General features: G+C 40.0%; 1 protein-coding gene across 4 annotated transcripts in view; it reads right to left on the bottom strand.

Moving 5' to 3' along the window:
• The window catches only part of LOC131365066 (trinucleotide repeat-containing gene 6A protein-like), a 35,127-nt gene extending 18,633 nt beyond the window's left edge, over positions 1-16,494 (bottom strand). The window contains exons 1-5 of one of the 4 annotated variants that reach the window (XM_058408682.1): positions 16,336-16,494; positions 11,693-11,739; positions 3,756-3,998; positions 3,359-3,632; positions 1,029-1,076 (exon numbers count right to left, since the gene is read on the bottom strand). In XM_058408682.1, coding sequence (XP_058264665.1) covers positions 1,029-1,074 — 46 coding nt within the window. In that variant the 5' untranslated portion in view covers positions 1,075-1,076; positions 3,359-3,632; positions 3,756-3,998; positions 11,693-11,739; positions 16,336-16,494. The remainder of the gene's footprint in view (positions 1-1,028; positions 1,077-3,358; positions 3,633-3,755; positions 3,999-11,692; positions 11,740-16,335) is intronic. The other 3 variants (XM_058408674.1, XM_058408699.1, XM_058408690.1) reach the window with 3 other exon arrangements.
• Positions 16,495-16,753: the final 259 nt, after the last annotated feature.

The raw sequence follows: 16,753 nt of genomic DNA, 5'->3' as shown, positions 1-16,753 counted from the left end.
AAACGTTCTACACAACAAGAACACAAAAAAAAAAAAGGTGACACCTCACATCATAACCCCCCTTTTTAAGTAAGGTCTGTCTACTGATACGCAAAATATAAATTGTTTGTAACACATTTCACAGATTACAGTTAAGCCACTTCGCCGAGATCCAGACAGACGTTTTTGGCAACTAATCACGTGATACTGTTGAGTCACACTAAATTTCTCACAGGTTTGAGAGGATATACATTATAACATTATTTCTGTTTGTTATATTCGTTAATTTTCTTTATTAAATTGTGCTTACCTTAACTGTAAGCACACAGTGAGGCATGGGTCAGACATGCCTGTTACATAAACAGCTCCATTTTCTTTTGACCAAAAATAAATAAATATTTATATAATTTATATATAGGTATCACAAGAGTGATATCAAATTCACAGGTCAAAAGATCATTTTTACCCCAAAGAAAATGAAAATCCTAGTAAACAAATAAATCTTTCATGGTCCATGTCCTTTCCCTTTTAGTGAACTGGTATTCACAGCAGGCAAATTTAATTTGGGGTTGGGTCTGACCACTGCTTTTGCTATGAATGCATGGTTTTTAAAAATAGCACCTCGGAAAGCTTGTAGCATTTTATGCAAAGATTGTGGGAAAAGAACTGAAGAACTGATTTCCCTCAGGACCTTCATTTACTCGGCATAGCTGCAGATAGAGGGGGAAAAACACATGGACCAATCCCAACAGGACCAGCTATGCTAGGTTACGATAAGTAAATTTTTCACAATACTGAAATTCAAACCATATTTGTTCATTCATATTTGGTAATTAGTGCAAGTTTCTGCATTATATATCCAAATGCAAACACTCAATGGGACACCCTATTTCATAAAAATCATCAGCAGAGCTACATTCCCACCCACACACATCCCCACACCTGCCTACACACACCAAACCACACAACCAACACCAAAACCCCCCACCCACCCCACAGAACACTACAATTAGCAACCAACAACAAAAACAAAAAAAAAAAAGCATCACCTGTTTGGTTAGGGGAGTGGCTGACCGAGTCCCGAATGGGAGCCATGCCTAAGAAACAACAACAAAAATATAATGTAATGTAAAATGCCAAGGATCATCACTATAAGCACAATATAAAAAATCATTTATAAAGGGCCTCACAAAGAACAGTGTCAAGTGTAGAATAAATTGTAAATACACATGGGAACATCAGACAAGAGAAAACCCATTAGGAGTAATTAAGACTGGGTACCATATCTAAACTTGATTATGATAGCTTAAAAAAAAAAATACATAGGAATATCATACACAAGTAGTATAGTGGGGAAATTAGATGCTATTCCACTTATCAGTTAAGCAGCAGAGAAGAAAAAAGCTTTATTGATTTCACCACATGACAGTACAGGTGTTTTAGCCAAACAAATCCATTCGTTTTTGCTTTGTATGCAATGAGAGACGTAGAAGTCCAAGCTGGTGGAGTGAAGTGTGTGAACAAGTGCAGGTAAAGTTAATGGTGATCATCACACTAGGGGATTTAGGTTAATACACATTTGTAATTTTGCGCAATTTTTCGACCAAAACCTAGTATACAATACTCAACCAAGCATTTGAGGGGCAAAGCTGACTCTCATCGATTAAACCAAAAGAAAGGAGAACCAGACGATCCAATAGGTAAAGGCCAGAGACTCTCAAACACCGAACACACCCACATCCTAGTACATCAACCTAGACAAATCTGCGGATTGTTGAGGCCTGGACCAAGCACTAGTCAACCTACAATTAGTGCATCAAAAATCCATAAATACATACATAATAAATAAAGACAGTGTGTGAAGCAATATATTAGGATAATTTTGCAACTCATCTGATCTCTCTGAAAAAAACTGAACTGTATGGATAACTTTCAGTATGTTGCTTTCAAAGAAGTGAAATATTTGCTCTACTGTATCCTGATAACTCATCAGGATGCAATCCAAGCACTGTTTGGTAATATCAGTAACAGGGAAACAGACACAGGAAGTACACACCAATTAAAACCACCTGCCTAACATTGTGCAAGTCCCCTTTGGGCTGCCAAAACAGCTCTGACCTATCGAGGCAAGGACTGCACATGCCCTCTGAAGGTGTGCAGCCGTATCTTGGTTCAACCAAGTCGTTGTTTGTCCAGCACATCCCACAGATGCTCGTTTAGATTGAGATCTTAAGAATTTGAAGTCCAAATTTGCAGTATGGCAGGACACATTATCCTGCTGAAAGAGGACACTGCCATTATGGTAGAATATTCCAAAAAAGGTGTACTTGGTCAGTGGTACATGTCAAAGCAACATCCACATGAATTCCAGGACATAAAATTTCCCAGCACTGCCTCTGCAGTCTTGCTTTCTTCCCATAGTGGATCCTGGTGCCATCTCTTCCCCAGGTACGTGACGCACACAACCCTGAAAGAAACCCTGAGTCATCAGACCAGGCCACCTTGCTCTGATCCAGTCATCTAAAAGATGGTCAACAAGATCGCTCAGATTTTTACGCATTCTTCCTGCTTCCAACACGACTTTGAAAACTGGCTATTCACGTGATGCCTAATGTATTCCTGCCCTTAACAGGTGTCACTAGCAATGAAATTCACATTCCCCATCAGTGGGTTTAATGTTATGACTGATCAGTGTATAATAAAATGTCGTATTAAGATATTCAACGTGAATCGTCTGCAATGCAGTCAGAATGCAGCAGCTTGCAAAAGCACTGCTACCAGCGTTTTGTTCTGATTAGATTATAGAGGACACCGAGTTACGGTTACAGTGTTGTGGCGTGAGCCAATGTTTTTTTTATATTACCATGCCCAATGCACCAGTTTCAATACAAAACACTATGATCATCATCATCTGTCAGACATTAGCTTTGGCTCACATGTCAACCATCGCAGACGGATGATTGCATCAGCCTATTGCCCAGGTCTAATTTTTTACCAGTGTACTACCACTACCATGATCAGTTGAATCAAAGATGAATAATAAATATATAAGGTACAGTGTATGGTACATTAGGATTTATTAACTGCAACAATGGACCTAAATGATCAGCTCTGTGTTAACTATAACATTTACTACTAATTACAGATAAAAAAAAAACAAATAAACAGCACATGCCCTGGTTACTGATTTGTTCATTTTTTCTTAGTAAAAGTCACTCCTGACTGTTTCAGATAAGAGAATTACTTTAGGCAACAAAATATAAGGTACAGCCTATTAGCTAAACAGCAAGTCATAAGAGGTGTAATGTGCAGTAAATGTATTGCCTAAGACAATACATGGAGCACTGAGGGTACAGTGAGAAACAGTCAGAGGTCACACCTGAGAGGTGAGCTTTGGTGCAGAATACTTCAGACCCCTCAGCGTTTTGCTTCCCCCGGTGGATGGACGTGAGCTGCACTTGAGTTCCCAGGTTGGCGGCGAGGGCCGCGACACGGCGCTAAACTTTCAGCAGTTGCTTCCGGCTGAGATGTGGCGGGCGTTGGCGGTTTCTGGGCCAGTTGGCATCGCTGATGGCGCAGGATTTGACAGAGGTGGTGCTGTTTGCGGTCGGCAGACTGAGGCTGGCAGGAACTGCACTCCGTGTGTTCTGGCACTAAAGTGCAAAAAGAAACATCAGGATTCAGGCCTACTCAGTGTTACTTGAATATCTGCTATTTGTGATATTTTGCCACACAAAATTCAATTTGAGGGACATGTGCACAATAAAAACATACACCTGCAAATCTTCACAGATGTTGAAGAATAAATCAGCCTTGAAGTCCCTATTAAATAGTCAATAGCACTCTGAACAAAACTTCCTCAGCTGGGAGATGTGAAGAAAAGAATTCCACTGTGCTGCAATGTACGCGTGGTGATAAAGGCTTCTTCTGAAATATGGAGTAATCCTGAGATCGTATAAAGATGGATTCCTGTTCTTGGATTGTATTTTTTTCTTCATATTCGGTTGGTGTCTGCAACACTAAAGGACACATTTAAGGGGAAAACTTGAAAGGTGTATCCTTAATGACTACTGTCTAGTACACTTCTGCAAGAAGCAGCTACTGAAGAAAGACCTTCCTGTGACCTTAACTCACGATTTCCCAATATCTAACTAGTTCAACTGGAATAACAACAAGAAATTCAATATGGAAACTCTGAATGTTTAGGCTAAATGTTTATCATAAAAAAACATACGTTTCACTGCATTAGAGAGAAAAATCTGTCAGAATCGGTCTTCTGCTTGCACAATAAAGAATCATCTGTTCTATAATGTAATTTCGGAGAGATGCACGTAGCCTTCATTGCAGGAGCTATGCTTACACTGTCAAAGGTTTTAAGGGCCATGTCTCAAACTGTGGAGAACAAATCACAGCCCCAAGCAACAGAATTGGAGTTGAGAGGTCTTACCTGAAAGGTATTTTCAACTCTAATGTTACACCCCCTTTTACCCCCTTTGTCCCTTTATATGTTGGAATTTATTTAGTCAATCTGACACATGCTCTGCATTATGGAATCACAAAAGCAAAGTCAAGCAAAGGTTCTGGGAAACTTTTCTCTGAACACTACGACTTGCGTGCAGTTCCTGTTCATGCTAGACCAGAGGCCATTTCAAGAAATGTCATGAGCCTTTTTTTAAACCTCTTGAGATGTCAGGAGCAGAGGCAACACACACTTAACTCGGTACACTGCTTTCACTGACAGCTTGTTCACTTGAGGACGCAGCACTTAAACAACACTGTCTTAATGTTTTACTAAAGCTTTTTCTTTTCATCTGCCTACAGAAATTGCTAATTCCAGACACAAGAGGAAACGAATAAATCTAGGGAGTCTAATATAAGAAAGTGTTATTAAATGTTATTATACCTTCTACATAGTGAGAGAATGTGTTTTGTGGTTGGGTTCTCCCGATAATAACAGTAAAGTTTAATATAAAAGTATTTCCCAAAAAAAAAAAAAAAAAAAAAAAAAAAAAACCAACCCACAATAGAATCTATTGTCTATTTTTTTTTTTATTGAATAGATATTGTTTTAAGGCAAAAAAAAATGTGCCACTCGCAGAGGAACACCTGTACACCTACTTATTTATCCAATTATCTAATCACACGCAGCAGCAGCACAATTCATACAACCATGTATGAAGATACAGGTCGCAAATTTCTGTTAAACTTCACATCAAACATTAAAATGGAGGAAAATGTGTTTCCAGTGAAGATTTTACAAACTGCAGGGAAAAGCCTAGGACTTTCACACACACAGCAGTCTCTAGAGTCAACATCTGATTCAGTGGTGCACAAACAGCAGCAAAGTTCTGAACCACAAAAACCAAAGAGATCATTATAGACTTTGAGAGATCCAGGAGGTCCACTCATCTCCCTCGGCATATAAATAGAGGGGTAGCGGAGAGTGTGAATGACATCAGGTTCCTTGGAGTCTACTTGACAAAGGATATCATATGGTCCATCAACACTTCTCATCTGGTGAAGAAAGCCCAACAAAGGCTACTCTTCCTACGGAAACTGAAAAAGACCACAGCTCCTGGTGAACTTTTATCGGAGAAACATTGTGAGCATACTCACAAATGGTATCAGTGTGGTATGCTAGCTGCGCTGGGGAAAACAGCAAGGATCAGCTCATCACAAGCACAGAGCTCCCAAACCTGGACACAGCGCATGCTAGCTGACTGCAAAGAAAGGCATCAAGGACTCCACTCACCCAGGGCAGAGTATGTTTGTTCCCTTATCATCTGGGAAAAGGTACAGAGCCATCAAGTCGCACACAAACAGACTAAAGAGCAGCTTCTTTCCGAAAGCTTTAGCTAAAACCACCCCTCACCCCCAGCGGATCAACCACCCCTCTACAACTGTTTAAGGACTAGGGAAAATTTACAACTGAATCAATCCTTTGCTTCTACTCCTCCCTCTACATCTGTTATGGACTAAGGACCTATCTTTTGCTGTGAAATGCACTACAGTGCACCTTGTCACCTTATAAAATGTGTAATATATCTCTTTTATACTGTGTGCAGTAGCCTATATACATCTCATTCCAATACATTCCAATAACCAAGAAATGACACTTGTGTAATCTTGTATATAGTGTACTCTATTTATACTTTATTTATTCTCAACTTAAGTTAAATTCCTTCACAGTTTTAGGTTTAGCAGTCACTGTATTGTATACAATAACAAAAGTAACACTGAACAGTGCAAAAATAAAAAATAAATGCAGTGAGCAACCGATCTGCAGATAGAAAGACCATATTGATGAGGGCCAGTGAGTGTATAAATCCTTGAATGGTCTTTTATCATCAATATATCATCTATTTGGCCACTTCCAGTTTGTGGGGATGTCAGACATTAATCTCTTAATGATATCATTTTGGCTTGCCTAGCTCTATTTGACTCTGCAGTTCAAATCAGGACATACACTTAGCCCTCAGGTATAGACTCCTTATTAACCATGGGAAGAAAAGAAGTCATGCTGCAATGAGAGTGCTGCAGAAAAGACGACGTATAACACTTTATTTAATCCAGGTTGTGCACTGCTCTACTATAATGCATCTTAAATGAATGTTATTTGCAAAACACACACAAAGTGTTCTTTTCCACATTGCAAATGGAGACGAGGTCAAGAGATAAAGTTCTGAATCATCAGACTTTCTGTCAAACTCTGCAATAAATATATGACATTAAACACAACAGAACACTAACAGGGCAATGTGAGGACAGTCTAGGCCAGTACAACACTTCAGATTTCTTTACCATGTATGGTTGGGATGACGGTCAATTGTATTAGGAATCACAGACAGGATCCAACTATTGTCATGTCCAATATCACAAGTTTGAAGATTTAAACGTCTGTGGGAAAATGGGGTCTCGGCAGCTTTAAGAGCAACAAAAATAAAATGCTCTGTATTTTGTAATGCTTTTTCTGGCATCCTACATGAACCTTAATGACCTGCTGTCTGAATTTGGAGCCGGGCAAAAAAAAACATCCTTATCTAACATCTTGCCCGTGCTGCAAAACCGATAAAGCCTTGAATGACTTGACTTGCAAAACATTAACGAGTATTAAATGAAAAAAACAAAACAAAACAAAAACAGTGTTGTTTATTATAAATAACTCTGCTGATGATCACTACAATGCACACGCAGTTTATATAATTAAACTGCGATCTTCAAAGGGCTCAGTCACAGCTATTACCACAGTGTTTATTTTTGAGTCCTAACTTTGGTTTTGCAGCATTTCTGACCCCTTTAACGAGTGCAGTTACAACCAGCTTCTGGTATTTTTCCGCTGTAATGATGCAACGTGTACACACACCAGTGTGCCCCCAGATGTCTTCTCCACTCCAGTCGCGACGCATTCTGCTCTTTTCCTTTTGATTTCCCGATAAACATGAGAATTAACACACAAGCCCTACTGTGAGTTTAATTTTGGCGCTGAGAAATAAGCAAATCGGTAATGGGGAGAGAAAGCTTAGGATAATCTACTTATGGGATCAGAGAGGTAAATTACTCCACTACAGACAAACGGCTAGGCTTGCATCCGTCTACCAATTTATCGTTTACATCCTATATAAATATTTATTTTGCAATATGACTAATATGATAAGCCACTTGCTTGTTTCAATACCACTGCCTGTGGCCTCAAACACACCTTGAAATTAAGAGTCACTTTTACCCATCAAACGAAGAGCGTTTGATGATTGGTTAAATGGATAACACACCCACTTCTTGTGCAAGCAGAGCGAATGGATCGCCACGGCAAGTCAGCTGTCGCCATAGCAACCCTCACTGCCTCAAGCCAGGCATTCACAAGGCATGCACCAACTCTGTTTTGTGTTCCCGTCATTACTTTAAGTAAATACAAAATAAAACTCCCTAACACCACCATACAGAGAAAACTCTCATTAACCCTAGACATTTTTAATCATACTGTTCTATAAATAACAATGATCAATTTTCAGAAACATCCACTTTGTCTAAATATGAACAAATCTCGGCACTACTCGCCCTGTTAAATCCTACCCAGAAAGAAATTCATTTACATAGGTTTCTAGAGAGATCCTTTTACCAAAGGCATCAATCGCCTGATTATTTGAGTCACATCTGGATGCACGTTCAGTTGCATTCAGTCTTGTAGCTTGTGCATCACTGACCCTCCACCTCACATATTTACTAGCCATCTTTTTAAACACACTTGGTCACAAAAATGGATGTGTTAGGAGAGGCGCTGGACCACATACACTTAGGTTTGGGGGTACAATTTACACAGTTACAAGGGGAAAGAAGGAGAAAGAGAAACAATCGTTAAGAAAAGTCTGCAGGCTGATTAAAGGAGCCTTTATAATGAAACTGTAGTAATACCATCGCAGTTTAGTGGTTAAAAAAATAATTTATTAATTAATTAATAATAATTACTACAAACACCCTCTTGACAAATGAATCCAAACCAAATAGCAAAATCAAGCAGATGCACCGATTGAAACAAAAAGTGTGCCCCAAGCTGGATCCTGTTTTATAAAACAATGCTCTGTATTACGCTCACATCTATAGCTAGTGAACTTGCGGTTCAGCTTTGGCCTTGCCTAGGCGGTATAAAAGCCTGACTGCAAGCCACTGTAGCTAATCAGACCGTAGTCTCAGACGTCAATGCCAGAACATCCAAACAAAACACAGTCCTGGACCTGAAGCCACTGTATCTAATCCAAACACAGTCAACTGTTCGATTCCAGAGCTCATTACAGCAAGCTGAGTAGGTGCTGAAATCTCCAACACCCCACATTAAAATGCGACAGGAAGCCTGTGGACTAGACTCGAGACGATTGCCGATAGCATCTTGATGGCCATGATGATTTAAATGTCTGCCAGAAACTTTGGCTCTGTAGCTTTAAGATCGACAGAAAGGAAGTGTTATATCTCATGAGTAAAATATGTTGTCTGACTTCGAAGCAGGCCAAAAACAAAGAAGAATTCAATAAGCATCTCTGCTGCTGTTTAACACAAAACATCGTTTAGAAAACTCACCTCAATTTTATTTTAGCTTTGGCTTTGTTAGTCAACAACTGACTTGGGAATTAAATATTAAAACTGAGTAAATCCTAACTGACTGGCCAAGCGCCCTTCTTCTGGCACCGACTTCTGAAATGTGAAATGTTGGGTCAGAGTCAAGAGGGGACAAATCTGATCCCATAACAAATCTAGGGGGAAATATTCCAGAGTTCATTGTAGAGCAACACAACATAAAATAAAGTAAAGTAGTCACCAAGTTACCATAACATTAGCAAGTAGCTAGCTTTTTATCACGTCAGACGAGTGGAAAGATTTTAAACTGAAAGTGGAGCAAAGCAAGAGAGCAGACAATGTTTTCCGCAACACGTTTGTTTGTTGTAATCTCATTATCTGAGTCTGGATAGTGTTTTCATTTACACTGCTGACCTGAGCTTTTAATTTTTCCTGCACTGTTTTTTCCCCCACACTATAAACAGTTCTGAAAGTGCTCTCTTGCATCTGCTCGAGCTAGTCAATATGCCTAGTAAAAATAGTTTCTTTTGTTTTTTGCATGAGTGAAAAAAATAGAAGTAGAAATAGTTCAGGTTTTTTTGAACAAGTGGAAAATAAAGCACTGTAACCAATATATAGGCTGCTTACATGAACTTTTTTAATCTGCCAAGCAACTACGAATGAAAAACTGATATATAATCTGCTTGTTCTCGGGAATCTGGTCTACCGAGTTGACTGCCAGGTCCCACATCAGAAAAGAAAAATGGCATCATGCCAGATCAAGTCACCTTGAATCTCATTTAGTTCTTTAGTAAGTTACTTTGTAGGAAAATGCATTTCCAGTACAGACATAACATTGTTCCTTTTTATTAAGATGTGTAAACTACAATATGGGCCAAAATGGACATCCTCCCTTTCCTAACTTCACTGATTAGTGTTTAATTTGTCCATTTACATGTTCTGTCTCATGTTTTTTTCAATGTTATATTTTTTTGACTGGTTTATTTGTAGAGCAGTTTGTCCATTCAAGTTATTATAAAAAAAATAAATAAACAATAAATACAATGCCGTCTTCTCTCTTGTAAACAGCCTCATTCTGTATCGTCTTCCTCAGATAAGGCCACTGCGACAACAACAGCAGCCTCCTAATCTACATCAAAGCATGCAGACATTTTGTCTCAGTCGTTACTTTCTCTTTACTACCTCACCCCTTTTGGTTGTCTGGCAGCTTGCAAACACCCGGAAGCTCTGGGGAAAAAAACACATACAGGAATGTTCCTGCTTTCGGGGGCAGTGTTGACACCTGGCATTAACATGCGGCTCAGGTACTCAGCTCAGAATTGGCCAGCCAAGACGGACTGTCGCTCAAACCCGGCCTTTTCAAGTGTCTCGATGCATGTACAATGTCCACTAGAGAAAGTGGACAAATCTGCCAAAAGCACCACTATGCCGCTTGAAAACCAGCCTGGACACTATACCTCTATCAAACTGTGACCAGGATCTGGACGTTTAGGAGATTAACCGGTCATGCACTCGCTCTGAAGCTGTACATGTGCTCAGATAAACACATTCTGTATTTGACTCATTTACAGCACACATGGAGAGGAACATTTTAACAACGTATAAAAATGTTTTATTTTTTAATGATAAATCAACTTCTTTAGCTACAGAAGGGTAAATCAGCAAGCAGATCGTCTTCCTTCTTTTTTTTTGAAGAAAATATACAGCCATCCCCCATTTTGTTTAAGCATGTTCAACCAACAGAAAGAAACACGCCGCATCTTACTTTCATTTTCACTCCTTGCTTTGGTTTTTATGAACAGCTCATCCTGTTACACACCATGACAACACTAACAGCAACTGGAACTAAACATCTCTATTAGGAATAAAACACCAGCCAGGCTGTAATCATTTGGGCATGCGGTATAAAGACATGTTGCAGTCTAGACATTCAACTCGACTCACCCAGAATCTAGTCTGGGCCAATTCCTGTCCACCAGTTAGATCTCCTCTATCAGTGCTCCCAATGTGTGAAGGAAATCACATGCTTCCTTTAAGACTGCATCTCTATGAACCGCTGCTCATGCTCCATCACAGGTAGGTGCAGACTTGGAGGAAAACCCTCTGCCCTCTTTCGCACACACTAGCTCACATACCGTGACTGGCTGGCATGGTTGTGATTAATAAAAGGACAAAAAGGATGCTATCAGTCCTCTCTCCCTGAAAGAATGACCAATTTAGCTCTCTCTGAAGCCTGACCACGGATGGCTAGGACACCGTCAGGATCTAAATAGAGCGATCGCTGTCCTGTTTTGTGTTTCCAGTCATCCATGTTATGTGCTTCCTGACCATTACGTGCGTTACTGGTCAGCTATCCTCCAACAACCATCTGCAGCAGCTCAATTTCAAATCACAGAAAATGTGAAATCTGTAGTTGTAAATTCTGGAAATCAGTCAAGTGTGCATACAAACTCTCACTCACACCCATTTAACATTAATAGTAAAGCTTATGCAGCACTTTGAACCCCTTTAACAACAACAACAAAAAAACCACAACTGCTTACGCTAGCAGCTTCTCTGAAGCAGCTTTGAATACGAGGCATGAATTAGAAAAACCGAGAAAGGGGTGTGAGCAGACACACAAATGTAAGATTCGAGGTGAACTAACCTGTTTCTTCTCTGTCAACGTCTTTGGTGACAACAGCATCCAATTCTCTAAGTAAAAAAAAGGAAACAATTAAAACCAAATTAACACGACACATTCTCCATAAACCTAAACAAATGATTTAATACTGAAAATGACCGTGGTAGAACATGCGGTCTAAATCAGCGGTCCCAAACGGCCAGTAATACCTAGGAGCCCTACACAAGGTGTAAAATAATGGCTTCGGCACCCTTCGGAGTGCACTACAGATCGAACAGGGAGCCGTTTGGATGTCGGCCAACAGCGCCATTAATAGTTAGTCACTTTTTCCTGTTCTCACTGCAAGCCTACACAACAGTGTGTGTGGGTTTTCAGCACTTAAGGTGAGATGTAAACATTACACATGTCGCAAAAAATTCATACAAACTAAGTTCAAATTCAGTTCATTGCTAGCTGATGGGTAACTAATGCATCACGCTGTGCAACCAGTTCAATAACTTCAGATATCAAAAACCCAGCCATCAAAAAAAAAAAAACCAAGGTGCAGCATGTTGTGTTTTGGTTTGCGGGCAGCATTTTTTTTTTGTAGATGTGAGATATGTTACAGACACTTATTAAGCAGTAAACACCTCCAAGCTGTTTTTGTTTTGCTTTTATTTATGTCCAGTGTGCAAACAAACTGAACCAAAAACAAACCATAAATTCCACTTTGGGTCAAACCTGAAACAGAATTACAGATATTAAAGGACCCCAACACAAAAATATACGAGAACAACACCCGGGACGGTGTCATGGTGTGCTGGTTATGATCAGATGGTCATTTTCTTAATATTATGTCATGATTCACCATTCTCCCCCAACAGAGCCTCTTTTCAGATCAGTTTTACATGCAGAAAAGCAGTAAAGTCATTATCAAATTTTTATATCTGGGATTTTTGTCCTATCTGTATCCATCATATCTTTATTTATTTTCGGTCTGTGCATGTGTGTGCCTGTAACGGTTATGAGAGATTTTACCTTCTATGAAATGACCAGCGGAATAAAAACCCAGGATATACAACCTGTCTGAACTGAAAAGTTCATAAAGACTCCATTATCCCCTGAGGGAAATAAGGTTTTACAATTTCTCTTCAAACATTCCAGGAGGCACTTTATTCCATCACGGCACAGAGAAACCAATTAAAGTTTGAAATCTGAATGCATTTTATATACGACTTTCAAAAGGAGCTTTCAGAGAAGTGGCAATTTTTTAAGTTACGGAGTTCCTAAAAATGGGTATAGTATACATACGTGTTATGTCATGGTCATGTGACCGCTTAATGGTCAAGCACAACCTGAGTGCATACAAGTCATGCATACAAGGGTTTATGATAAACATTCAATCCAGTGTTAAAATTCAGTCCATGTTATGCACACACACGGGTGAATTCTCAAAGCCTTGTGAATCTCGACGGTCACAATTACAGACATCCTCCGGAAACATTACTTAGGTTGCTTCCGAATGCAGCGAATTGAACCCTGGTACCCTTTCATCTGTGGTACGATTCAACCATCCCAGTGAGCCAAGTCTTGGTATCGCTCCAAGCAAACCATCACGGTGAGAAAGCAATTCAACCTGCAATCAACCCGCTCACAAACGGAGGATTAAAAGCAGCATCCAATAACTGGTATGGTGGAGCCTTAGAACCTCACTGTTCACCTGCATTCAAAGTCAAACTGTGTGTTTAGCTGAATCACAAATAGCAACATTAAACAGAGAGACAAGCTCTGCTTCTCTTTAAAACTTTGTCTCCATGATGCTAATCTCAAATTAAAAGCCTTCACCATGCATTCAAACACATTTTACTAATCTCCAACATCTAGAAGACTGGTCCTCAGACTCAATAACAGTCCAGAATCATAGACAGGTGCGCATTCTGAGACACGATATTATCTTGTTAATTCAGTTGAGGACACGGCGTCACATGACGCTATAGACCCGTTTTCTGTTAAACATTGTTTTGTGGGCGGAGCTTAGGTGGCCGTAGTTAGCAAGGTTTGTCAAGTTTGTTTTTAAACAATGACTGGTCAAAATCCCAAATTATTTGATTATGTTAGGTCACTCACTGTCCAGGACCATGAATGTTATTTGAAAAAATTAACTTTAACGGACGGAAGCAGATTGTCCGTCCCGTACACGCTCACTCTATGGATGGACGATGTGACAGGATGACTTCCGGTTGAGTGACCTGACATCTACTACTATCCGATAGAAAAACTGAGTGCTTCTGGCAACTGTAGAAAGGGAGAGGACACAAACGGTTTCCTTTGTTTAGTCTCTGGTCGTTAGCTACCAGTTAGCTAACTTGCACACTAAAAAGTTAGCATTACATGAGAAATCATTTAACTTGTTCCCCAATTTCTGATGAGGTGGGAATGCAAAAGAAATATTTAGACACAAACTATATACCAACGAAAAACAATACCCTCATCCGATATGAAGTGTGCGCTGCAAAGGTGAGCATTTTTGATAATAGTTTCTGTCCAGTGCACTCGTTTTGTTGTGTTTAACCACAGCTGCCTTCGTTTTTTGGCTAGCAGTGGCACCAGGTATGCGATAAAACTTCAAATTGGACCCTGTACGCCATCGATTCCGTCACCCAACAACACAACAAGATGACATTTGTGTTCCTTGTGTAGCTGACTCGGTACTGGTTTGTAATGGCCGCCTCCAGCTAGCACTGTGACGTAATCGTGACATTGACAGAAAAAGGGTCTTATACCAGCTCCACTATTTGTGTCAGTATTGCGGTTTCAGCGAAGCTGCCATCTTCCATAGGTGCCATTAACAGGAAGTAGAAAAGAGCCTTAACAGGTGTGTAAAGAAAATCCGACCTGTGTTATCTACGCAAAGCAAACAGATATGTCCTTTGGTCTGTCCAACAATAAACACCATCATACAGTGAAACAGACATACATTTAAACAGTAACACCCCAGTGGTAGATCAAGTGGTTAAGGCTCTGGGTTGTTGACGGAAGATCGGGGCTCAAGCCCCAGCACCGTCAAGCTGCCACTGTTGGGCCCCTGAGCAAGGCCCCCAACCAACCCTGTTACAGGGACTGACCCTGCACTCTGACCCCAACCCCCAAGGATTTCACTGTGCAGTAATGTATATAAGACAACTTAAAAACGTAAGTCTGACGAAGCCATGCACCTCACTAGATCTAAAGCTAAGATCCTCACCTACAACAAAAACCAGCTACTCAACGAGTCCAATATAACACAAGCTCCAGTCCAGTTTAGACCAACGCGGAGGTGAAAGGGTTAAAGACACACACACACTCGTCTCGCGCCCCTCCCCCACCGCGCCGCGTCCCAAACCGCTCTCCACCCCACTGAGTAGTGTGTAGCGCCTATTGTGGCGTACACGAGTTTAGTTTTTGGAGCAGAGCCAGAACCTTTAATCATCAAACCACCGAGTTATGCAAATCTCAGATGTTTAGATATCAGAAAGCACTCTACCAAGTGTTGTTCATCCACCCTGTGTAGTGCACTTCACAAACAGTTAACCGGCTATCACCGCAGACACTTTCTTCTCTTTCCATTACATTCTTATCGTACACTACCTAATAAAAAACTATCGTAATAAAATATATATATATTTAGAATAAAACTGCAAAGTCGGGACAATGTTTTTCGCTTTCGGCTCGCGCAAGTTAGCCGGTCATGCTAAGCTTTTTTTTTTTTTTGCGCTTCAACAGTAACTGCGTTCACCTCGGAGTTAAACTAGCCCCAAACACCAGCTTTTTATATTAACCCATCATTATGATAATATTTGTATAATGCATATATGTATTTTTAAAGCAATAACATAACCTTTTCCTAATCCACTTTCAATGTATAGGTCAATGTAAGTTAATGCGGCGACGCGACTAGCTAATGCTAACTAAGAACATCAGCTGCTCAATTATATAACCGAATAAACCGGACAACTATTTCTTCACCAATACACCAACATAAAGGTATTACTCACAAAAAATATATACATTACTCATTTACCGAGTGGTATAACCTCCCGTTGTGTATACACACGTCTTTTTTTTAAATGTATTTGTATTTATTCAGTGCAGAGGTCGAATATCTATCCTTAACTAGCCACTGCCAGCTTTTAAGAGGAAAATTTTTTGAAAAATGAACCGAATAAAACAGATAAAATATTTGCTGATAAGAAATACAAACCGTCTTGTTTAAAACCCGGGACTTTAAAACAAAATAAACGAGACTACGTTGAAATATTTTGGAGAGAATTTGTCTGACTAGCTAAGCAAGAGCTAAACAAGAGCCTTGCTAATGCTAACCATACGGCATCTTTATGTATGCGCGTGCTGGAGAAAAAGGATTCGGTTTATTTTATGGCTTTGTTGTTGCTTCAAACTACTGTGTGCATTCGACTAACATGGGTCTTAAGCGACGCTAAGCAATGATTAACTTCATTAACAAAAAAAGAAAACACGCTACACATTTATCGAATATTAAAACCTGGCTACTAAAAGGCGAAAAAAAAAACATTTCGCAGATCTAAGCCGCTTTAATATGATGACGCTCGTGCGCATTTTACACGCCGACTGCACGACGGAAAAAAACACACACACAAAATCGGAAACTGTAATGCAAAAACACGGCTCACCTCGGTAAAGTTTTTAAAGTGCAGTAGAGAGCAAATGAAAGCAGATGATAAGGCTATATGAATGTAACGCTTTTGCAGAATCTAGGAGGGGAAACGTTCGTCCTGCTCAGCCGCCATTTCCTTCACTCGCATTGCATCTGTCTGTCACTACCCGAGCACTGCCCCCCTCTCTCGCTTTTCCCGAGCTGCAATGCGCATGCGCACTAATCTGACGCATGCGCAGCGCGTAGGCCTGCAAACAAGCGGCGCAAATGGGGTAGAAGCAAGGCTGACAGGGTTGTGGTACTAGCATTGCGCTATCTAATTAAAGCACAGCATGATAGGATCAGCTAATAAGAATAAATAAAAGTAATAAGAATGCTTTGGTTTGTGTTAAATACTTGAGAGGCAATAAAGGACATAATTAGCAACAAGAGTG

This window comes from Hemibagrus wyckioides, linkage group LG02 (assembly GCF_019097595.1).
Source record: "Hemibagrus wyckioides isolate EC202008001 linkage group LG02, SWU_Hwy_1.0, whole genome shotgun sequence".
Classification (NCBI taxonomy): Eukaryota; Metazoa; Chordata; class Actinopteri; order Siluriformes; family Bagridae; genus Hemibagrus; species Hemibagrus wyckioides.
The sequence above is the reverse complement of the archived record's forward strand: the minus strand, read 5'-3'. Positions and strand labels throughout refer to the sequence as shown.